The sequence below is a fragment of the Protopterus annectens genome, chromosome 1.part0, assembly GCF_019279795.1.
Source record: "Protopterus annectens isolate FY-2018-M chromosome 1.part0, PAN1.0, whole genome shotgun sequence".
Taxonomy (NCBI): domain Eukaryota; kingdom Metazoa; phylum Chordata; order Ceratodontiformes; family Protopteridae; genus Protopterus; species Protopterus annectens.
In genome coordinates this window covers 1,674,639,093-1,674,664,369 of record NC_056725.1, presented here as the reverse complement: position 1 = coordinate 1,674,664,369, position 25,277 = coordinate 1,674,639,093, and the positions used below count along the sequence as shown (strand labels likewise).

Below are 25,277 nucleotides of genomic sequence, written 5' to 3'. Positions count from 1 at the left end.
GTGAAGGAAGGAGGGAGGATTAGTTTTGGATTGCAGGTCAGTGAAGAAGACATTGGTGGTTCAGAAATATATATATTTAAATGCTGCCATCTTGCTGCCAGAGAATGATAGTATTTGTGTTACTGTTCTAACCGGAGCAACTGTATGTTTTCTTTTATCACTTAATTACACCTGAGTATTGAAAGATGATAAGACTGTAAAATTGTTTGAACATGTGTAGCTTCCCAACAGAAACTGTAGTGTACACACTGGTATAGTTATGAATATGCTTTCATGGGTGCCAGTATGCTAAATTTATTTGTGTGTGTGTGTGTGTGTGTGTGTGTATTATATATTTATGTATAACATAAATGTGTGTGCATGTCTGTCTGTTATATATTTATATATAACATAAATGTATGTATGTGTTCACATGCATACATATATGGGAATGTTGCTGAACAAATGCAGTTTCTGTGAGCCCAGTCCTGCAAACCACTTTCAGCTAACCCAGCTTTGCCTTGTTCCCCACTGTTGTCCAACTGCAGTTATATAGTTTGTATGGGAGATGTGTGTGTGAACAAAAAGGAAACCATCTATGATGAGTTCAGGACTGTAGCAAAAGTAACATAAAAGAATAAAGTAGTTCTCTGTCAGTCAGCTTTTCAGATGTTTTAGTAGTGAGAGCTTTCATCCATATGTCACATCATACTAAATCAAATTAATAAACAGTTTGTGCTGTTTTCCCAGATTTCTCCCCAAAAAGGCCTTTGACCCAGTGGGTCTTAATATCACTTCAGTTAAAGGCCGCACAAGTGATGCAACTTATAATTTACTGCATTCCACTTCAAGTACTAATTGTATTTTCAAAGTAGTCAGTGTATAATGTTGGTATAATAAACAAAGATTACATAACCCTAAAAACTTAATCTGTCCGTATTTTACCAGTGATTTAAAATACAATGTTTGTGTTTATTTTTACATTGTAAGTAGCAAAGTGTAGTGATTTCTTCACTGACAAAAATTCTAATCCCATCACACTGTGACTAATTTCAGGGGAGACCTTGATCAATCTGTAATGATTTACACTGTTAACCACTGCACAAGTTATTTGAGATTAAAATGAGATGTTTGCCTGCAGTGTAAAAGGAAAAGGTTAAAACAGACAAGTAGGTAGAAGAATGCATATGCTCCAACCTAGCTTGAAACAATTCTTCCGAATGCTGTATGGTGTCATAAACACTGGAGGTGACTTTTCTCAAAAAAAAAAAAAAACTGTTTCAGTGTGCAAGATGACATCTGTAACTTGAGACTCTTTGGGAGGGGACAACCATAGCCATAGGAAATGCTACATAGCATTTGACACAGAAGTACTGCTGTCAGTAAATTATTTTTCTTTTTCCAAATTACTGTTACCAAGTTTTTTTTTTTTCTTAAGCTGTATATTACTCATTCTGTGGAACATGAATGTTTTTCCATCAAGTAACAGAATTTGCAGGGGTGTGTGCAAGACAGACCTTTCACCTGAACTGCGTTGGTGCTGTTGTTGAATGACAGTTGCTGTGGGTGGAGCTGTTTTGTGCTGATTCACAGTGACTCTGTTTCCACTATCCTACATACCTTCCCTCTTGCTGACTTTTGCCAGTCTGACTTCTGTTTTGAAACTTTTTGTCGTACATTTTTAATGACGGGATGATAATTTTTTCTGGTCATGATGGCCTTTCCACCCCCACCTGAAGGAAATGTGTAGCTGTGTAACGACTAATGCAGATATGCAGTTAATTTCTATGGGTTATTCTAGACGAAGCAAAAGAGAACTTTCATTGAAGCTTTTGTACTCAGGTAGGTCACAACAGAAATTCACAATTCTTATGAGTGTGGGATCACAGCATAACTCATTTTTCTGTGTTGATTTAGTAGAATACAGAAAAAGTTCAAAGCACAAAGTGTGGTCTGTTTGTGGAACTGCAAGGCTGAGTTATATTTTAGAACAGTTTAAGAACAGATTAGACGTGGACTGCTGAAAAGTATATTGTAGTGTAGTCTGTTTAGTATGTCTATTAATAACCAGAATTAAGGTATTAAGAATTTATGGGACTGTCTGGTAATTATATGCTTGGAAAATGTGGCCATTGGTAGGTGGAAGTATGTTTTGATTAAGACTGGCTGAAACTGAAAAAGACTAAACCTGAAGTGAAGATTGTTACTTGTGATGTTTTATGAAGTGTTATTAGTTTATTAATGTTTGTTAAAAGCTTGCTTCTGTTTCTGTACTTTGGTTTCCAGATCTGTAGTCACAGTTTCCCTAACTTTGCATCTTCCAAAGATGTATAGTGTTGTTGAGTATTAGTTTGTTCATCAGTCCCCGGTCCAGTCAAGATGCCAACTTAGAACTACTGTTTGTCAGGATACTTGATTATAATGCACCTGGTAATATCATCCTATTGGGAAGATTTGTTTTTAAGTCTTAAATTTCTTGTGACCTTCCCTCCTCATGTGGCCACCAGTTATAACTGTGCAGCTGACATAATTGCAATGGCTATCCACTTGTGACTGCATCACATCCACCCCCCTCTTGAAAATACCAGTTTAACCCCCCCCAACACACATAACACCCCAGCACCCACCAAGTCTGTCCCTTACAGGGAGTGGCTGCTTCTTTTAACCAGAATCACAGATGCAAACAGCAGTTTAACACTGCTGCTGCTACTGACAGTTAAGATATCAAGCATTGCAGCTGCTTCACTCCATCCTGTCTCACTTGGGTTCAGCTAGCAGATTACACATTGAGGGAGCCTGGTTGTAAGGAGCCAGATTTCACATCCCTGGAAGAGACAGAGGGTCTTCTCACTGCACCACTGTCACCTGGCAGGCTCCAGGTGCTTTAACTATAGAGAAGGTGCCAAAGAAAGGATGAGGCACTTCCCGTCAATCTTGTGTTGATGAATGCTAATACTACAAGCCTTTAATTACAGGTCTGGCAGGAGGCTGTCATTGCTAAACAGGGGGGGGGGGGTTATGTATGAAATATCTGACCCACAAGGATGACATACACTAGTCAGATGTCATTCCCCATGGAAACAAGTTAGCCATGAGTTTAGAGTGAAGAAAAGGGCTGATCAATTGACTAGGAAAGAAAAAGATGTACTTTTATGTTACAACTTCCACTGAAGTCTTCATTTGTGCCTGCCCTTCCTTTTCCTGACTTTTCTAAGTACCTTCCTACTGCCAGAAGGTACTTCTCTTCCTGGATAAAACACCATGGCTTTGTAACTTTTGCAGTAGTTAATGGTATCTTTGTCGCAGCATGATTGTGATGTCACAAGCACTAATATCATTTATCAGTGTCAGAGCTCTACTCTGTGTATAACATGGGAAGTAGCAAGTGTTCAAAACAGCCAGATGACGTTTTTAAAACCATTGCCTTTCAGGATGACTTCCAGCAGTAACACTTATCTCCACAGCAAACCATAAAGCTGACTTGAAAAGCTATTGCTGCTAATTTAATTTTTGAGGATGTACAGAATATTAAATGTCAGCAAGTCACTCCCACAGGGAAGCATGGTGGGTCGTGTGATGGCAAATCAAAATCTAGCATGGTGGGTGGTGCGATTGCAAATTGAAATCTATCTAGCATGAGAGCCACACGTTCCAGGGATCTAAAGTGTCATCACAATGAACAAAACATGCTGGAGGGATAGGTTACTGACCCAGAGACTACCCATACTCTGGAATAGACTGCCCATACATGTCAAGCAGAGCGCCGCCTTGAACCTCTTCAAAAGGAACCCTGACAATTGGATGGGAGATGGGAAATTCACCCCGGGGATCCAGGGAAGTAAATATTGTGGGAAGAAATATCCAGGGAATTGTTATGGCTAGGCTTGTATAGGCCCTAGGGCCGATAGTCTAGTACCAACCTATGAACCTATGTTTGTTCAGTGTATATGGCGCCCAAAAGGAATCCAGCAGTGCTTGTTTAGTTACTGATCCGCCTGCGTGCGTCCAGTGTTAATAATGTTATTTGCCTAATTAGTCTCATTATGTTGAGGTGAGAGCATGTTTTACTTGCATTAAGGAAGACAAAGCAACAGTTAGAAAGGGGAATAGAAGCTGATAAGTAAAATATTTCTACATTGGTTGCTCAGTGTGTTGTGTTTTGCTGTTGAGTGGTTAGACTTTTAGAAAATGCTGCTTTCGAAGGCCACTCTTACCAGACGAGTGTCAATTTCCAGTTTTAATTCAAAAGTGTCTGTTTTTGAATAATTTTGTGCCACAGATATTTGATCCTGAAGTCACTTTCACCAATCATTATTGCATGGGCTGTTAATCCAGCAGTCCTTTGCCTTGTTTGCTTAGGATTCTTACTGACCGCCACCAGAATGCTTCTAGAATCAGATACAACTATGTTTTCTCAACCATATACTGTCTGTTCTGTCAGGAAACCTTCTGTAGGGAGTTCTTTTTACTCTCCCACTTTTTGTGTAGGCAACCTTTCCATCTTGTGATTGTGGATTGATTTTCCTGCATGTTTGGCAGGTTGTATTGTATTTTGGTTTTGTGAACAGTGTACAAACTGAGTGTTGCAAAGGTTTTTGGTCTCTGTCATGATTGCAGCAGCAATAGGGACACAAGCCCCTATTTCTGTAAGTATGGGAACAAGAGACAGCTGGAGGAAATTCTAACTGTTGGACCCTGTTAAAAAAAAAAAAAAAAAAAAAAAAAAAAAGCTTGTTGGCTTGCTTGCAAATAAGCAAGGTAAGTTTTAAAACTGTGTATAAACCTGCAAGTTTAGTTTTTGTTTTTTTATTATTGAAGTACAACAAACCGTGTTATGTACAAAATTACAGTTTTTCTTTTTAAAGTTTTTCAACATTTTTATAGTGTGCCGAAGACTGCATGTAATTGTTTTGCTGAAACCATATTGGGAGCATTAACAGTTCAGAGGAAGTGGAGCAAGTATCTGCCGTTTCCTCTTTGCACATAGAGGAAGTTGCCCCCAAAATCCTCTGTCTTTTTTTTTTCCCCCCATCATTTAAACTGTTTATGATCACAGCAGGGGGTGCTCTGGGTTTAGTTTTGAGAGGGTGAATGTGATTCTCACAAGGATTCTGTTGTGGAATATGCCATAAAGTTTGAGGCTAGGATTGGGAAGCTCATGGGGCTGGCATAGGAGTACCTAATAAAAGTGCAACAGCCGTAAAAGGTTTGGTATAACTGAAGGGTAAGAGACTGAGAATATACTGCTGGGTGGAGGTGGTGGTATTTATTCCTGTGCATCACAGTAAGCGGCAGACAGCATGGGAGGGACTTTGCACTTCTGTGAGAAAAGTAAGTGATACTAACTTTATAATGGAGGTGGAACATGAACTCTGCCATGGTAGTGTGATGAAGTTCTACTATAATAGAGAAATTCTGCCACTCAGTAACTGCAGTGCATTTCAGGGGATAATGATGGGGTATCTTGTAGTGATCCTTCTCAGTGAGGCTCAGTCTGACATTCCCATGGATGAGGTAGTACTGCTGCAGTGTCAGTGATGCAACAGGTAGCACGCTCACGTTTGATGCAGAAGGCTGTGGGTTCTGTTCTCATACCAGATAGAGCATTTGCTGACACTGCAGTGCAGCGTAAAGGGGGTGCTGCACTCCTGAGTGTGCTATCCTTTGGATAAGATATTAAACTGAGGCCCAGTCTGCTTAAGTTGATGTTAGCTCAAGTGGATGCAAAAGATCCCATGACACTTATCAGAAAGAGTAGTGGAAGTTCCCTAATACCTTGGCCATGTTTCCCCCATAGTAGTATAAATATCACCTTGGGTCTCCCCAGAAAAGGGGCTACTAGCCTAGTGGGATTAACCCAGTCAAAAAAGGATAAATAAATTTGGCTTTCTTCTACCCAGAATCGGGAAATCCAAGCAGCACTGCAGGAGTTCAGAGATATACTGGCAACCAGGGTGCATCCAAGTGGTGTATGACATGTACAGACAGGAACCTAATGGATAATCAGTCTTACTCGGTACATGAGTACGTCAAGTAAACTGTGTGGGGTGAATTGCAGGATTAGTCGGATCCGGGGAATAATCAACAATCCAACAGGTTTTTGGCCTCCCTAGTTGTATTGATGTCAAAGAAAGATAAGAGCACCAGGGTCTGTGTGGATTGTAGGAAACGGAATAGTCACAGAGAGTCAAATTTTCACCCCTTGCTTAGAACAAATTAAAGTTGTGGAGTATTTGGGGTGGGGCTGAGTAACTAATCACTGTTAACCTGACCTGACTAAGGGTTATTGGCTGGTATTCTTGACACCCTGCATCAAGGGAGAGATCAAGTTTTGTGACTTATCTCATATTATATGAGATCATTAAAATGCTCTTTTGGAAGAAAAATGAGCCAGCAACTTCCAGAAGCTGGTAAACTGCATCCTGGAAAGGGCTGGAAACTATTCTGCTGCTTACTGAGATGACATTGCATACTACAGTTGGTTTTAGCAAGAACATATTCAACATGCTAAGGAGATGGTAGGCAGAAGGGTGGGATTGACTGTTTTTAGATTCATAGATTAGTACTAAGCTAACTGCCCTTGCGAGCCATTTTAAGCTTAGCCAATTATCCCTTGTGAGACTCAAACCCTGCACCTTGTGTTTGTAAGGCAAACACCTTAACCATTAGGCCACCCTTCCAACCCCTAACAACAAACATGTCTGGTAGGAATTGTGGATTTGTCTTATCTGGGTCATAGAGTGGACAGTGGTAAGATTCATCCAGTGCCAGCCAAGGTGGAGGCTGTACTGTTCAGGCATGGCCTACACCCCTAGTTATTAAAATGTAGTTTAATAGAATTCCTAGAGACAGAGATGTATGTAGGAAGTTTGCAGCTCACTTCAGTGTGCTAGCCACTCCTTTTACTGACCACCCCCAGAAGTTAGTCTTCACACCAGCCTGGGAACAAGTGTTCCAGAAGCTCAGGAAGACCTTATGTGGATCCCATGTATAGGCCACTCCGGACTACAGTCTAGAATTTATTATGCTTCAAACTGTTGATTAGAGACTGTAGTTAGCCCAGTTTCCTCAAAAGGAGGAGTATCCAGTAGTAAATCTTAGTCATAGACTTTAACCCACCAATGAATTTTATTTAGATATAAAAAAGAAATGTTTAGGGATAGTCCTACATATACGGGCACACAGACGTATCTATGTGCACACACACACACACACACACTTCACACACACACACCTCAGATTACTATGGCTGGACTTGGCTGCTTGCTAAATATTGCAATTTGTATTGCATCATGTAATTTTCCACAACACCCATTGTTTAATTTGAATTTTGAATAACAAGCTGTGAGGCAATAGTAGTGTATTACCTTTCATTTAGTCAGTGATTGGCTTAATTTGCCTCAGGATTCTTTCTCTGCATCCGAAAGCTGACATTTATTTTTATTTTGGCTGTTTTTATGTCTTGGATAATCATAGACCGGGCCTAGTAATTTAGTCGTTAGTCTTTAACAAGCCATCTGCCTGTTGAAACAATTGTATCTTATCTGTATAATTTCTCCATGGTTTTACACAATTCGCTAAGAATCCTATTTTTTGTTTCAAGTTTGTGATTTTTTGCTGCACGAGTACTAGTGTCTGGCACAGGAATGTTGGCCTTCCTCCGAAAGAGGAGAATGGCTGCTTAGCTAAAATTTACATTGGTTATAGTTTTGTCTATTGGCTTAACTCTGAGTGGTACAGAAACTGGGTCTAGCTGCTGGCAGTAACTAACAGATTTGCAACATTGGAAGTTCTAATTAGGGTGGATATGTGAATTGTGTAGTCAGATTACAATTACTGTGGATAAGCCGAAACTATAAGGCACTGAGCTCAGACTTTGGTAAGGGTAGGGTCTGAGAAGCCCGCATTCATCACCCTGCTCTGCAGCTGTTTCTGTGAAACTTACCTTGGAGTAGCTGGTGTGGGCCATAGCTCAGTGCAGTGATGCACATTTGCTGCATACTCTTAGGGCCAGCCTCACGTGTGTATATTATACTGATTTATGTCTGTATTTATTTATTTGTTTTAACTTGTTTCTTTCTTTGAGGCAGTGGTGCAGGTTGAAAGACCTTAGTCCCAGTCCCTGCCAGCAAGTAGATAAATGTTATGGTGGTTTGTTGTGCCACATGCTTGTCTTTAGTTTGGTATTTGTAACCTGAGCATCACAAACATGAACAAAGGACTTGTTTTTAGGTTGACTTTGCAAAGATTAGTAACATGCAAAGGTAACTTACCATATATAGGTGCATGTGTAGTTGTAGACATCTAAGAAATGTGCTCCTCCATGGTGCCCTTCTTTGTCAGGCATTTGATGGATGTCTGTTCTTCCTGTTTAATTTTGCAATGAAGAAGCATCATGCTAGACCCCTACAAAATGTTTGATATATATATAAAAGCCTGCTGAGTTCTGTTCTTCTTTTGTCACATAATCTTCCCTTCCTGTCTTCAGAGTAGTGATGAGGAAAAACAGAAATGTACAAGCTGCTTTTGCAGTAAGGTTACAACTAACTCAGTTTTACTGTTAAAGCCAAGTACTGTGTTTTCTTGGAAGGAGAAAGACTGTAATACTAATGAGGCATGTGAGTTCTTCCCAGCTTTCATGCTGGTAAACTTGCTTTGCTTATGCCCTGAAACAAATCCAAGTCCTACTTCCACTCTAGCAATGAGGAAAAAGTAAATGTGAGTAGGACACGAGCAGAGGAAATCTATATGCATGCTTTTGTTTAGTTAGCTGTTAAGTGTGGTGCAAGATGCAACCTAGGGTACATATAATACAACCTTTCTGAGTGCATAAAAGTAGTACGTTTTGGAAACAGAGACCTAATAAAAAGGGAGAAGTTACAAAATGTTAGTATGTCATTGTGTACATAGCTAGAGATGCAGTGATAGAGATTTGAATTGGAAAATGCTGTTGAGGTCTAGATGTAAAGACTTGTGGGAGGTTGAGGATCTGTAATAAAGCACTCCGGACAAATTAGATAAAGTAGGGGAAAAAAGATACTCCAGAGGAGTTGTGATTTGGGGGATATGAGGCAAGGGAGGATTTGAAGACCTGGTACAGCAGAACCAAAGCTGTTGGTGTTTTGAGATTTGGTGGTCTTTTAATTAAAAGCAGATTCTGAAGGTCCTATTCCAGCAAAGGAAGCAATTAAAGTACAGAAACAACAGCAGTAGTTTGTTTAGGAGCTGTAAAAGCAAAGTGACATTTTTTGTAGATTTGTATCCAAATAGATTTGGATATTCAAGGCAAGAAATTAGGAGACAAGGAAACTACAGGCTAGAAGAGAAGAATATAGCAATAACCCACGCCTGGGTGTGGGTAATGCTGGATTTACCCACGGTTGGCGTGGTTTGGTCCCGAGGGCGAAGCCCGAGGGACCAAACAAAGCCAACCGTGGGTAAATACAGCATTACCCACACCCAGGCGTGGGTTATTGCTATTATACCAAACTGCTCTCTCCAAGGCAAAGAACACAGCATCCATGGGACCTGATGGTGTCCCCGGCTGTGTGCTCCATGAACTCAACGAGGAATTAAACCCACAGTTAGGACAGCTGTTTAATCTTAGTCTCACCTCCGGATACACTCCAGGGAGTGGCGCACAGCAACTGTGGTCCCACTCCACAAAGGCGGTGCCTCCACCGACCCTGGAAATTACCATCCCATTAGCTTGACAAGCCTTATCTGCAAAGCCATGGAGAGGATCATAATGGATCTCATAAAGACATAGGGAACTTGCAGACTTTGGATCCAACCCAGTTTGGCTTTGTCAAAGGCAGATCATGCCTTTTAAACTTGGTTGACTTTTTCGAAACAGTCACCAAGGCCATTGACGAGGGAAAGGCAGTCCATACAGCCTACCTAGACCTGGCGAAGGCTTTTGATACAATACCTCACTCGGGTATCATTGAAAAACTCATCAACTTAAATGTAAACCCATACATTATAAGATGGGTTGCAAACTGGCTGAGTGACAGAACCCACAGGGTCAGAGTTGCTGGCGCCATGTCAGACTCAAAGCCTGTCTCAAGTGGTGTCCCACAGGGCTCAGTCCTGGGCCCACTCTTGTTTGGCATCTACTTTTCTGAAGTACAAGCAAACACAGGAGGGTTATGGCTGACAAAGTTTGCAGATGACTGCAAACTGGGCGCCGTAGTTGAAAACGCATCCAACACAGATATCCTTCAGAAGGGTCTCACAGAAACGGATAACTGGTGCCAGAGCCATGGCCTAAAGTTAAATGCCAAGAAATGCATAGTCATACCCTTCGGGAAAAATAAGGTTACCCTAGCTACCATATAGGTGGCAATCCCCTGAACACAGAAGAAGTTATTAGGGACCTGGGAACCCAGGTTGACAGTAGCCTCTCATTCGACACTCATATTGCTAAAGTAGTTAGGAAGACCTTCTACATTGCCCACCTTATCATGAAGGGATTCACATCTAGATCAAGGGAAGTCATAGTCTCCCTATACTCATCACTCATCAGACCAATGATCGAGTACAATGCCCCATTCGGAATGTATCTGACCCGACACTTGCAGCAGCTGGAGAGGCCACAAAAGTTCCTCACCAAAAGGATAAATGGTCTCAAAAATCTGTCTTATGCTGCCCGACTGAAAGAACTCCAGTTATATTCAGTTGCTTACCGCTTGCTCAGAGGTGACCTATGCCTGACATACAAGGCCATGTCAAACCCAAACATGCTTCATCTCAAAAAATCTAGATCCCTCAGAGCCACAAGGGCGGGAGACTTAAACCTCGACACGGTTATTAATAGGACGTGCTGGAGGGATAGATTCATCACCCAAAGACTCCCTATGCTGTGGAACAAAATCCCGGTTTATGCGAGGCAGAGCACCTCGCTGGCCTTGTTCAAGAGGAATCTTGACCAATGGATGGGAGATCGCAGATGCACCCCAGGGGTTACCTCAGTATCACTGCTCGACAGAGGCACAGCAAAATAATGGGCATAGTTTCTCCAAACTAAAGGGGTGGCGTAAGCCACAAAACTATGGGCTAGGCTTATAAATGCCCTCGGGCAGATAGCCTAGTATGAACCTATGAACCTATTATTTAAGAAAAGAAACTATTACTTTTCTTAAATAATGGCATAGTATAATGCCTGTTTACTGCCCTTCCACAGATGTCTGGCATCCGCGGCAGTTCTGATGTACTCAGAGCTGTGGGCAAAAGCAACGGAGAAAGCAAGATATCCGTTGCTTATTTTAAAACTGTCTCGCTATGTTAAACCCATTTAACATAGCGAAACAGTAAAAAAAGCAACGGAGATCTTGCTTTCTCCGTTGCTTTTTTTTAAAACCTGTCTCGCTATGTTAAATGGGTTTAGCATAGCGAGACAGCTTTAAAATAAGCAACGGAGATCTCCGCTGCTTATTTTAAAGCTGTCTCGCTATGTTAAACCCATTTAACATAGCGAGACAGTGTTTTAAAAGTAGAGTTATACTAATGGAAGAAAGTCCGGGCGACCGGACCTTTTTCCATTAGTATAACTCGATTTACAATGTGCACGCTGGCCAATCAGCATGCACGTTTTGGGGGGGGTCATGGTATAATAGGTAATTACAGCAGGAAAATGGTAATCTGGGCTAAGGACATAGGGGTTTTATAGACCACTCCAGTTTTGGCAGTGGAGGCCTTGTCGAAGTTAAGGATGGTTGTTCCAAAGGTACATGTCTAAACTGAGGACAAAGTATTTGAAAGTAGAGAGGGAGTTGTAATGCAAACACTTGGGGTATTTTTTTATTTATTTCTTTAGGGATGTACATAGTCATGGTTGAGCAGGAGAGATGAGCAGCACTTGAGCTGGGTTTGGTGATAATAAGCATTAGTTCTTTTTTGCAAAGAGGTTCCATCAGAACAGCGAACAGCATTCTAAAGTATGCCTGTCGAGTGTGTTGATGGGTGACTTTATCTTTAGCACTCAGTAACAGTTTACACTGAGTGAGGTAGTGGTTTTGCTAATTATGTACAGAAAAAGAAGGAAAAGAGAAAGGATAGCATGTTGGAAACTGCTAACCTGAGCAGGTAGGGCACATTGAAGGACTGAGAGCCTTAGTGCATTGTCTGTGCTTAAGCAGATAGTCTTTAAACCCACAAGAGCAGGCTGTGAAATTCCAACTTAACTTAGTTTTGGGTGAAGATGTAATTGTAATCAAGACTAAACATTTTATCAGGGCCTGTGAAAGTCAAGGCAGTAAGAATATTTTGTTCATTCTTAATACAGTATTGCTCAAAAGTTGATTAGGAAATGCCTCTCAAATATTGGCAAGCGGCATAGACTGACTTTTCAAGTAGTTTGCTAGTGCAAGTTAGATAGTTATAGGGTGTAGTAGCTGAGGACTCTTATCACATTTTTTTTCTTGGGAACTGGGGTGGTGTAAACCTCTTACTAAGACTACGAGGTTAGCCCAATGGATGGAGAAAAACTGAATATGTAGTGCAGAAATTTGTTTTCAGCAGATTTGGTATAAACTGATGTACCTCATTGCATTTCTTAACTTTTAAGAAACTGAGTGTATATATGAATTTTGAATTGCGTCTGATTTTGTTAGGTTTTGATGTCTTATGGTGTCCGTTTTCAGAGTACCACAATCCTAACAAACCATTCAGTGAGACAAAATTGCGGGGGGAAAAACAAGTGTAGTGTCATACTTTTTTACAGTATTAATCATCTCTTTTGATTCCAGACTTATAACTTAAACCTGAAAAGACTATTATGTCTCTAGAGGCAGTAAGTTATATTAGCAGATTATTCTGGTGGACCATTTTTTTTGTAGACTGAGATTCTTGGTTTCCAGTTACTAATATTACATTTAGCATTTACTTAAAGCTGACCTTAGGTGAGCTATTCATTCTAAGACTGCATGTAAAATACCAGACCTTTGCTGTAGACCTGACAGAAGAATGTGGCTAGGTGACTTTTTATTATGATAAAAGTAATATTCTAGTAGAAGTGACCTAAAACAGCTAAAAATGGTGTGGCACCAATCATCCTTCTCCACTTCCTCTTGTTTTGTCAACATGAAGGTATGTTTGTGAGGAGTATTACTATTTTCCAGTGAATGATCCTCCACTAAGGTGAGCTACAATACCTCCTAGTAAAATATAAGAACTTTTCCTTTTAATTTAGAGTGTATCCAGAGTGGTCTAGTCTTTCAGCTGTTTCAGAACACAGGTAAAAATGAATGGTTAAATGATGAATTTATTTTACATCAGAAGGGTGTGTCCATTGCCAGCCATTAAATTTTGTTTGAACCTGTAATTCCCCAGCAGTTGATCCCTTGCGCTATTACACTGAAAAGTTTACCTTGTGAACTGTAGATATGAAAGTCTACTTTATTTGCCATTTTGTCTAATGTGGGCCTGGACTTAATAAACTGGGGAATAGCTGGTAGAGTTTTTTTTTTTTTTTTTTTTTTGTTTTTGTTTTTTTAGGCCACTTGCTATTCATTTTAGATAAGGATGTTCGTATGTTACAAGTACTGCTTACAGTGTAAAATATAAATTGCAACAAGCTTACATCTTGCCTCTTGGTTATGCTGTATCAGCTAATGACTGCATCTTGTGTACTTCAACTTAATGACCAGCTTTATCAAGGTAGAAAATCTTTACTTTTGCTTAAGGCTTCCATCTTGGCACACTATAAATATTTAAATATTTTAGAATTTGACCAGACCAACTGCGTGGTGCTGCGGTAGCGTTGTCGCCTCACAGTACGACGTTGTCCTGTTCGATTCTCAGCTAGAGCGTCTTCTGTGTGGAGACCTGCGTGAATGGGTGTACCTTCATTGAAGGTTGTGCGTCAGAGCTGGCAACTCAGCACGTAAAAATCTACTGCCAGTCATTAGCGGAACGGAGTTCCGCTGTGGCGACCCCTAACCGGGAAAAGCCGAAAGACGCAACAAAAAAGAATTTGACCAGACCATTAGGTGAAGCTATGGAAATAGTCTGCAAAATGCAAGTTATGGGAAGCGAGAACATTTTAGTTGCATATGGGAAGCAAGAACATTTTAGTTGCATCTAATATGTATTCAAAAAGAATGTCTTGGGTTCATAGCCTAGCCAACAAGGTTCCCTGGCTTACGCCACCTAAGAAAGCTATTTTCTTGTGCCACCGTCTAGCAGAGACACAGAAGTGATCCCCGGGGTGTATTTCCTATTTCCCATCCACTCATCAAGATTTTTCTTGAGTGCTAATGAAGAACTTTGCTTGACATAGATGGGTAGCCTTTTCCAGAGTATGGGAAGTCTCTGGGACAGGAATCTATCCCTCCAGCATGTCCTGTTTTGTTGTGGTGACAAGGTTTAGGTCCCTAGAGTGTGTAGCTCAAAGGGATTGGGATTTCTTTAGGTGTAGCATGTCCAACAGCTCTGGGTTTGACATAGCTTTATATGTTAGGCAGAGATCACCTTGGAGTATATGCTACGGAATAAAGCTGGAGTTTTTTGAGACTGTCAGTGTAGGGCATTTGTTTGAGGCCAGTAATCCTTGTGAGGTACTTCTGTGGCCTTTCCAGCTGCTGCAGATGTCTTGTGAGGTACATTCCAAAAGGGGCGTTGTACTCTATAATGGGTACAATGGGTCTAATGAGTGTCGAATAGAGGGTGGGTACAATGGGTCTAATGAGTGTCGAATAGAGGGGAACAATGACATCTTTTTTCCTGGATGAGAACCCTTTTATGATGAGGTGTGCCACGTAGAAGGACTTCCTGACTACTGTGGTAATGTGACTATCCAAGGAAAGACTACTGTCCACCTGAGTCCCAGGGTCTCTTATCACACATTCGGTGTTAAGTAGATTGCTGCCTATGTGGTAGTTCATGGGTACAGAGTTTTTACCAAAGGGGATGACGGTGCACATTTTGGCATTGAGCTTGAGGCCATGGCTCTGACACCAGGCATCTGTCTCGGCGAGGCCCTTCTGTAGGATGTCCACATCATTTGGGGACTTGACTATGGCTCCTAGTTTGCAGTCATCTGCGAACTTCGTTAGCCGGAGGCCTTCTGTGTTAGCCTGTACTTCAGAGAAGTAGATACCAAACAGGAGAGGTCCCAGGACTGAACCCTGTGGTACTTCACTTTTCACTGGTTTGAGGTCAGATTTGGAGTCTGCAACTTTTACATTGTGGGTTCTGTCAGTGAACCAGTTGGCAATCCATCTTGTGACGTAGGGATTTATACCTAGTTTAGTGAGTTTAGCTATAATTCCAGAAAAGGGGATGGTGTCGAAAGCCTTGGTGAGGTCAAGATAGACTGTGTGAACCACCTTACCCTCATCTACGGCTTTGGTGACTGCCTCAAAGAAGTCGATCAGGTTCAGGAGGCATGATCTGCCTTTCACAAACCCGAACTGGGGGGGATCCAGAGTTTGGAGGTTACCAATGTCTTTGTTCATGAGTTCCATGATGATACGTTCCATGGCCTTGCAGACCAGACTCGTCATTCTTATAGGTCGATAGTTCCCGGGATCAGTGGTGGCTCCCCCTTTGTGGAGTGGGATAACTTGCTGTTCAACTCAGTGGGCACAAAGCCTGATGCAAGGCAATTATTGGACATGGCGCTTAAGTGGGGAGCCAGTTCGTTCTGAAGTTTGTGTAAAACGCAACCTGGGATGTTGTCCGGTCCCGTGGATGCTGTGTTTTTGGCTTTAGAGAGTGCAGCTTTTACCTGCGTAGTTGTGATTACAGGGACTCTGCATTCTTCCTGTATAGATATGGGCCCTTTAGAGGGTGGGGGGGGTAAAGTTAGCACTGAACCTATCTTCCAGGATGTTGGCAATATCAATTGTTTCTGTAATTTTTGTGCTGTAACTCAGAGCAGATCTGGGTGTTGCCATCGAGATTCTTGACATAGCTATAGAATGCGTTATGGTTGTCCTTAGAATTAGTGGCGATTTTTTTTTTTTTTTTTTTTTTTCATAGCTAGCTTTGGAGGATCTTATAAGGTATCTCAGCTTCTTACTGAGGCTGACCAGGGAGCTCCTCCACTCATGGGATTTTACTCTCTTTTGCAACAGTTTTTTCCTTCTGTTGTACAGTTTGTTTATGGCAGGGGACCACCAGATTGGCTTCCTTTTTTTGAGGATAGCATCTTGGTTCTGTTTGGGGTAGGACTATCCATGCACTCGTATAAGTGCTTATAGAGTGCATTTGTGTAGGATTCAACAGTTGTAACTGTATTGTCCATCTGCATGGGTGTCATGAAGTTCACCACTTCTGTCTTAAGAAGCATGAAGTTGGCTTTGGAGAAATTTTTTACCATGGTTTCCTTAATGGGGGGTGGGGGTGGGATGTGGATATCAAGGGTGATTAGCTTATGGTCGGGTCGGACCAACGCGGAGTTGACTTCAGGTGTGGAACACCGGTCACTCAGGTTGGTAATGACTAGGTCTAGGATATTGTTGTCCCTGGTGGGGATGTGGATAAGTTGACCCAAGGCATTGGAGTTTATGAATTCCAGAAAGCGTTGAGCTAAGGAGTTGGTACATGAGTAGTTTTCCCAGTTAATAGTTCATGGTGGGGTAGTTGAAGTCACCCATTATTAGGGTGTTTGGTTGAACCCTGATATTTTTCAGTACATCAAGAAAGGAGGAGTGGGAATCTTGGGGCATGGTGGGGGATCTGTAGCAAGCTACAATTTGGATTGCAGTTTTGCCCAGAGTTAGTTGCACTTGGATAACCTCGGATGCATTATGCTGAGCAACTCGCCTGGAGGTATGGATATCCTTAATGAATATGGACACACTTCCGCCTTTGGTGTTTCGGTCCAGGTTACATGTCTGAAAAGTGTGGTATGAGTTATCGCCTGGTAGTGCAGGGGTGCTCTCTGGAGCCTTGAACCAGATCTCGGTCACTGCACAGATATCGATGTTCTCCATTTTAAGGAGTGCCTCGAGTGAGTGCATTTTGAGATTTAGACTTGTAGCATTAACCTCAGTTTTTCTTTGCCTGTTCCTGTTACGGTGGTGAATTTGTCATTTGAACCTTGCCTAAAAAAGGCACTATAGGGGCGGCAAGAGCCTTAGCCAGTATCCAGAATCCCAAGGGCAACAGGTGCAGGCCATCTCTGGCAAGCATCCGTGGTCTGTCGACCATGTCATCCCAAGCAGACAGATACTGGATTCCCTTAGAATGACACCAGAAGCTTAGCCAATTGTTGAAGTGAATCATTTTGTCCTTGTACTGTGCTATCATTCTGGGTGATGGCAGAATACTACTTAGGGCTAGGGTAATACCTGCCTGGGCTACAAGGTTGGAGAGCTCTTCCATGTCTCTTTTCATGTAGTCCAGGGAGGTACGTCTCGGGTCATTCACACCAACATGGACAATGACAGAGTCATATTTGTACTTGTTGTTGAGTGACCTGAGTGCGTGGGTTATGTGGTGGATCCTGGCACCCGACAGGCAGCTGACAGTAACCTTCTCCTTGTTTAGCCTGGTGAGTGGGACATCAGTGTGCCTGACTATATAGAGTCACCTATGATTAGTGTGTTGGGTACGTTGTTTTGCCTTATTGGCTGTGGTTGAGTGGCACACTGAGTCTGTGGGCTATGTGTCATTTGTCTAAAGATCACCAGGGTCATTTCCTTTCAAAAATACTAAAGTTAAGAACCAGTGCTTATAATGTTTTCCTTTTAAAGTAGTAAAATTAAGTTTTACTATTTTTTAGAGTAAGATTTTTTTTTTTACATGGACAAAATAGAGACAAGCTAGTAACCAGTCACGTTTTTTTATTGCTTATTGCATAGCTCAGTATAACAACAAACTCTTACTAGTGTAGCAGACTTTTAGGGAAGATTCAGAAACTGTTGTAAAACTATAGCAAATCACACTTGTGCATACCTGAAGCCATTGTAAGCCAAGATATTCTGTTAGAATGGCTGATAAATCTGTTTGCTCCAGAGACAGGACAGGCCACATGGAGATAGAGGACAATTCTGTTTGATACCTTTATTTAAATTTTCTTTGATAGTGTGCCTCAGTTTTGCACTGGCCTCTAAGCCAATACATGGATGTTAGTCATTCACACTGCCTCAGTAACATATTGTTTTTTTTTTTACTCCCACCATGGTAAATTTATTCCAGACAAGGTTAAGGTACATTCCACCAAAGCCTTATTCTCCTTGGTTGCATATTGGAAAGGGATAGACTCTAAAAGCATTCTGGAGGCAACAAACTGGTCCTCCCTTCATACCTGTACAAAGCACTACAAACTGCATTCTTAAGTTCCATAACAGGCTTTGCAAGGACCATTCTCCAGGTACTACTGGATTCTTTATCTTCCTCCTCCTGGTAGGGTCAGCTTTGGGAATCTACCAATATGCCACTGAGGCTGTGAATGATAAACATAGTACAGTTGTACAAGTCCTGTTTTCCCGTAAGAGATTTTCAGATTTCACACTACGTTAGTGGTAGCACCCATGCATCACCCCTCTTATTTTGTACAGTGGATATAAAAGTGCACACGCCCCTGTTAAAATGTCAGGTTTTTGTGATATAAAAAATGAGACCAAAGTAAATAATTTCAAAACTTTTCCCATCTTTAATGTGACCTATACAATTCAATTGAAAAACAAACAAATCTTAGGGGGAAAAATATAAAAAATAAAAAAGTACAATAAGCTGGTTTATGGTATACAACAACCTTGTTATATTGCTAGTTAGCAGTGGCTATTTGTGTTGGTGTTCTGTGTCTGTAAATTGGTTGGTTTTAGGAAATTCTTGCTTCTGGACCTTCTTTTCCTACTTGGCACTAGAAGTCTGAGTAACTGACTTTTTTGTGACCTGAGGTAGGCTTCCACTGATGGGAGAGGCTTAGCTGATCCCCTATCAAAGGGAGTCAAAGGAGGGAATTATGCGCTCTGGAAAGCTGCCACTGTGGGTTAGGGCAAGGCAGCAGAGCTTTTTGTATACTAGTACTTGGAGTAAAACCAGACTGGTCTTAATGTATTGGATGCTCGCATAAAAACAGATTGGTCATATTGTATCCATGCAGGGAGAATAAAACCAGGCTTGTTATGCCATTTCAGTGATGAAATAAAACCAGGGTGGTTATAATATTTTAGTGATGGAATGAAGTCAGAATGATCATACTGCATCAGTGATGGTGCAATTGGTTGTAATGTATCTGCGCTGAAAATAAAAGCAGACTGGTCATAGAGAATTGGCAGTGTGAACAAACGTAGATTGGTCATGGTGAATTGGTGCCAGGAATAAAAGCAGAATGGTCATAGTGAGTCAGTGCTGGAAATAAAATCAGCGTGTCTTAATGATCTAGTACACAAAGTGCCTGGAATAAAAGCAGACTGGTCATAATATGTCTGTGCCAGAATAAAATCATAAAGTCTCTAGGCTAAACTCTTCCTAAAATATGATTAAATCTATAATGTTTTTTTAGTATCCAAAGCAGTCTTTTACTGTAGTTTGAGATTTTATTATTATTAAATGACTAGAACATAGTTGCAGCACATATTGGTGTAGGTTTTCTGTCTGTCTTTACTAGAGAAAAGTTGCTTTTTTTGTTTTTGTTACTTTTTCTGGGTAACTTTGCATGGGTTTTTTCACTTTACTATGCTTAGGAATATTATGGAATGAGATGCATAGTCTTTCATCAGATAACTATAATTGGCCCATTTTTCTCTTGGAAAGGATAGCAATGGTTCTGGTTGTATTATTTATATTTTTAAACTGTCTTAAAATGCAGCTTTGAAGTGTTTTGGACTGAAAATGTTTTTGAGGGTGTTTCTTCCACTTCTGCATATATTAATCACATATTTCCTGCCGTAAATATATTTAAAATTATATTTATATTCCATCTTTCAGGCAAGTTTGGTAAGAGATGAGATTTAACAAAAAAAAACCTGTAACATGACAGTTTCTAGAAAAAAATGTGAAGTTGTCATTTCATAGTTTCATAGGTAGGTACTAGGCTATTGGCCCTAGGGCCTATATAAGCCTAGCCAAACGGTACCCTGGCTTTTGCCACGCAAGAAAATTATTTTCCTGTGTCCCTGTCAAGCAGAGCCACAGAAGTGATCCCCGTGGTGAATTTCCTATCTCCCATCCAATCATATAAGTTCTGTGATGATAGGCTCCATAGCCTTGCAGACCAGGCTCGTCAGGCTAATGGGGCGGTAGTTCCCGGGGTCCGTGGTGGCTGCAGTAAAAAGAGGCATGCTGCTTTGATAAGCTACAACAGAATCCAGATTCTGGACATTTCTGTATTTTGAAAAGACATCTGTGTTGCAGAGTTTTCAGTGGTTCTCAGCTGAGGTACAGAGTAGCTTCAAGATATTAAATGTTTAACGTACCATTCCCCATTTGATCTGGATCTTGACTATTTTAAAGACCTTTCGCTGCCATGTTTACTCTGCATGCCACCATGTTGCCTGGCTTAAAAAGTTTGATTACAAACTTTGTATTTATTTTTCCTTTGTCAGAAATGAGTTGTTCCCTATTTCCTACAGTGACACCATAACCTTATGAAAGAAGGTTATCAGACAAATTGCTTAGAGGCAGGTGCAGTAACAGTGCTCTAATGCAGGTTGCTATCATAGGCTGTAAATGTCTGGTTTCTAAACCGGTTAATATGGAATTATTCCTAATATATATTTTTTATGATTGTACTAATTTGATGAAACAGTTACAGTAAAGTGCAGGCTTCAAAGTGCCAGCTACGTGTATGACGTTGTCATTTATCTCACCTGATTAGAGAAATAGTGTATGCTGTGATTTGAGCACAGTATAGGAATGGTACTCCATTTGACTAATGTTGCATTTTTTTTGTATCCTGATGTCAGGCCCAGAAGCATTAAACAAAAGGAAGTTTCCAAAAATCTCCATATCAGGGTCTTCAAACTTTAAAAAAAAAAAAAAACAGAATTTCTTTAAGGAAAAGACCACACCATGTTTAAATGATTATTCCTTTTTTTTTTTTTTTTGGCTCCATATAAAGAAAATATTTTTACTGCCCCTACCCTTAGGGGAAAGACTGACATTCTGTGCAGTTTAATGCAAGGATAGAACGTTAGGCAGGTGGGTTAGAGAGATGGTTTCCTTGGGTTATACAGTAGAGCATCCAATCTCTAAACTACTCAACTCCTTGAAAGATTTAAATTTCAACTAAACCAACATCTGATTGATGTATGGCTTTGCACCTGTACACCCTCAGGGTAGGATTTGCACACCTCAACTAGTGTGCTGCAGTTTATCGCAGATCTGCTTCCTCAGTGATCTACTTAACTCTGTTTTTATCTCCTTCCTCGATATCTCTATTTTTCACTTCTTCACTTTCTTTAAATTTTTCCATTCTTTACTGCTCATCTCGACGAAACATTTCTTTATCTTTTTATTTTCCTCTGAATACTATTCTTTTAGCTATTCACATCTAACTACATACACACACACACACACACACACACACACACACACACACACACACACACACACACACACACACACACACACACACACACACACACACACACACACACACTTTCTACATATCTATATATAATAACTCGAAATTTGTATGGTTGAGGCCATATGACTGAGTTTCCAAAAACTTGAAATTTAAAAAAGGAACAAATCTACATTTTTGCAGGGGGTCAAGCCCTCCTGCACCCCCCCTGCAAATTATATATACCAACTCCAACATCACACTACAGTGGGGGAAAGGGTAAATTCCCCTTTGAAATACTTCTATGTAGATCGTGGTACAATGGGGACTGGGGAATTTACCCTTTTCCCCACTGTAGTGTGATCTTGGAGTGGGTATACATAATTTGCTGGGCTGTGGGGTTACATTGGGGATTGCCCCTTGCAAAAAAGTAGATTTCTTACTTTCCAGTTTTCGGAAACTCGATCATATGGTCTCAACCATATGAATTTCCAGTTTCTGAAAATTCAGTGATGTAATATAAAACCACATACACACCAACATGCTGCAAGATTGACTGTTTTCTTATTTGTGTGTGTGTGTTATAATACAGTTTGATCTATTTATCTGTTTATTTAATTGTAATTATCTACATATGCATATTACTCTTGTTAATATTTTCTTGTTTCGTGTAAGACATCATCAGAACCTTCACTTCTAAGTGTTAAAAAGTGTTTAAATACCAAGTCTTTCATCAATCATCATAAACACACCCTCAAACTCGATCAATTAAGGCTCCTAAAAACATTTAAAAAAGTACAAACAAAGAAAAAATAGTACTTCACATAACAGTAGAAGAACAAACTTATTAAATATCCTTAAAAGCTTTTTAGTAAGTAAACACAGTTACATTAAATTTTTCTCTATCTGTCTTTCAATTCACTAGCAATAGAAATGTTATCATTAAGCCCAGGGGGTGTGGTAGTATCCAGTCTCGGCTGCCAAAACATTTCCATATGATATAATTTGTTTTTCCAGTCCCCCGGGTATGCATGCAATGAAAGTTGTTCAACCAGAGAAAAATGTCAATTTTAAAAAGTTATTGCATGTCATAGAATGTCTCGCTAGTGCACTTTTGTTGTCATTTTTAGAAATACTGTAAATGTGTTGATATATTCTCCTATTAAGTGCATTGTTGGTTTTTCCAATGTAAAACTCCTCACAGGCATTACACACTGCAAAGTATAGGATTCTTTCTGACATACAACTAAATTTACCACCTCTTGCATATCTCTGGATTTTATCCCTTAAATATCCATTGTAGTCTGTGTTAATAAAGCTGCACTGATTACATCTTCCACAACAACGAGTAGTCGGAAATGATTTATGGTACTGGTCCTGGTCAAGGGGTCTTTCCAAGATGTTCTTCATGTTATTTTTCTTTTTATAAATAAATATTCGGGATTTGACTACCCAGCTTTCTTGTGTTTTCATCACAACTCAATGTGTGCCAGTTCTTAAAAATGATCTCAATATTGTTTGCATCCACGTAATAGTAAAACCATATTGGTGGATGCATAGAAGTTTTTACATATGTTTTCAGTGTCTTGCTTTGTTTTGTTGTTACCAAATTTAATGATAGGGCTGTATATGCCTTCTCTTTCTCTCAATACCTGTCCTGCAGTGTCAAGTACTGCCTGGGATAGTCACGTTCTAGGAACATGTTTTTTAATAAAGCAAATTCCTCTGCACAAACATCATAATCGGAGGTTAACCTTGATACTCTGATGAATTGGCTTTTGACAATGCCCCTTTTTTGGTGGTAAGGGTGACAACTTGAGAAAAATAAATGTTACAGTGGGTAGGTTTTCTATAAATCCTAGTTGTAAAACTCCCTAAGTTCGATCGGGAAGCACTAATGCCCAAGTAGTTGATAGCTACTGGATCAATACGTTGTGTAAAATGTCAAAAATCAGTGCTCGTTTGTAGTTGCCCTAAAACTAGAACTGTTTGACCTCACTGGTATTAATATGATGAGAATTATCATTAAGGAAAATGACACCTTAGAGAGCTTAAGGACTCTGTGCAGAAATTAGTGTCCTCTATTACACAGGACTTGATTTATCCACTTCACAAAAATGACTACGTGGCCACTTTTCAGAAGGTTGAGCACAAAATCATTTCCCTAAGGGACAAAAAAATGAAGAAACTGATGTGAGATGATAGAGACTACTCTAACAAAATGGTCTATCCACAACCGTATTTTCCGCATGTAAACAGAGACTTTTTAATGATTCTGTTCAAGAAAGGGGAAATGATTCATACCAGCAAGCAGTGGCCCCTTTAGACAATGTAGCCCCAAGGCGTTCAGAACTGAGAGCAAATCAACAAAACAAACAAGCAAGCAACAACCAGCAAATTTGCACCCCCGAGGAGAGGCTCCACGGGATTTTTTCAACACAGGCAACAGAACAACAGGAACCACCAAAGATGGAGATGACAACGGAAACTATCCACTCGGACACAGCAGGTACTGTTAATATCACACAATTTAAACCGTTTAACATTTACAACTTTACTGAATTAATTGTTGAACCAATACATCACAAACTTTTTTTAAAGGGTTTTAATTTTATACCCTCTAGTAGAGCCAATGTTAAGCACACTCTAGTTGTTTTAAAGCTATTCACTCGACAGTTTACCTGGACCTACTGTTTAGTGGTAATGAAAACATTCGAGCAACTTCATAGCTTAGTATGAACCTATGAACCTATCTGCCCGAGGGCATTTACAAGCCTAGCCCGTAGTTTTGTGGCTTACGCCACCCCTTTAGTTTGGAAAACTATGCCCATTATTTTGCTGTGCCTCTGTCGAGCAGTGACACTGAGGTAACCCCTGGGGTATATCTGCGATCTCCCATCCATTGGTCAAGATTCCTCTTGAACAAGGCCAGTGAGGTGCTCTGCCTCACATATACCGGGATTTTGTTCCACAGCATAGGGAGTCTTTGGGTGATGAATCTATCCCTCCAGCACGTCCTATTAATAACCGTGTCAAGGTTTAAGTCTCCCGCCCTTGTGGCTCTGTGGGATCTAGATTTTTTGAGGTGAAGCATGTTCATCAAATCTGGGTTTGACATGGCCTTGTATGTCAGGCACAGGTCACCTCTGAGCAAGCGGTAAGCAACTGAATAGAGCTGGAGTTCTTTCAGTCGGGCAGCATAAGACAGATTTTGAGACCCTTTATCCTTTTGGTGAGGAACTTTTGTGGCCTCTCCAGCTGCTGCAAGTGTCGGGTCAGATACATTCCGAATGGGGCATTGTACTCAATCATTGGTCTGATGAGTATAGGGAGACTATGACCTCCCTTGATCTAGATGTGAATCCCTTCATGATAAGGTGGGCAATGTAGAAGGTCTTCCTAACTGCTTTAGCAATATGAGTGTCGAATGAAAGGCTACTGTCAACCTGGGTCACCAGGTCCCTGATAACTTCTTCTGTGATCAGTGGATTGCCACCTATATGGTAGCTAGGGGTAACCTTGTTTTTCCCGAAGGGTATGACTATGCATTTCTTGGCATTTAACTTTAGGCCATGGCTCTGGCACCAGTTATCCGTTTCTGTGAGACCCTTCTGAAGGATGTCTGTGTCAGATGTGTTTTCGACTACGGCGCCCAGTTTACAGTCATCTGCAAACTTTGTCAGCCATAACCCTCCTGTGTTTGCTTGTACTTCAGAAAAGTAGATGCCAAACAAGAGTGGGCCCAGGACTGAGCCCTTTGGGACACCACTTGTGACAGGCTTTGAGTCTGACATGACGCCAGCAACTCTGACCCTGTGGGTTCTGTCACTCAGCCAGT

The 25,277-nt window shown here is 40.7% G+C and overlaps 1 protein-coding gene across 2 annotated transcripts in view; it reads left to right on the top strand.

Moving 5' to 3' along the window:
* The window catches only part of MAFF (MAF bZIP transcription factor F), a 154,017-nt gene that overhangs the window by 50,003 nt on the left and 78,737 nt on the right, over positions 1-25,277 (top strand). The window contains exon 1 of one of the 2 annotated variants that reach the window (XM_044068456.1): positions 1,559-1,821. The exons of the other annotated variant lie outside the window; for it this stretch is intronic. Coding sequence (XP_043924391.1) covers positions 1,722-1,821 — 100 coding nt within the window. The 5' untranslated portion in view covers positions 1,559-1,721. Of the gene's footprint in view, positions 1-1,558; positions 1,822-25,277 lie in introns of those variants that run through there. 2 annotated transcript variants of the gene reach the window in all.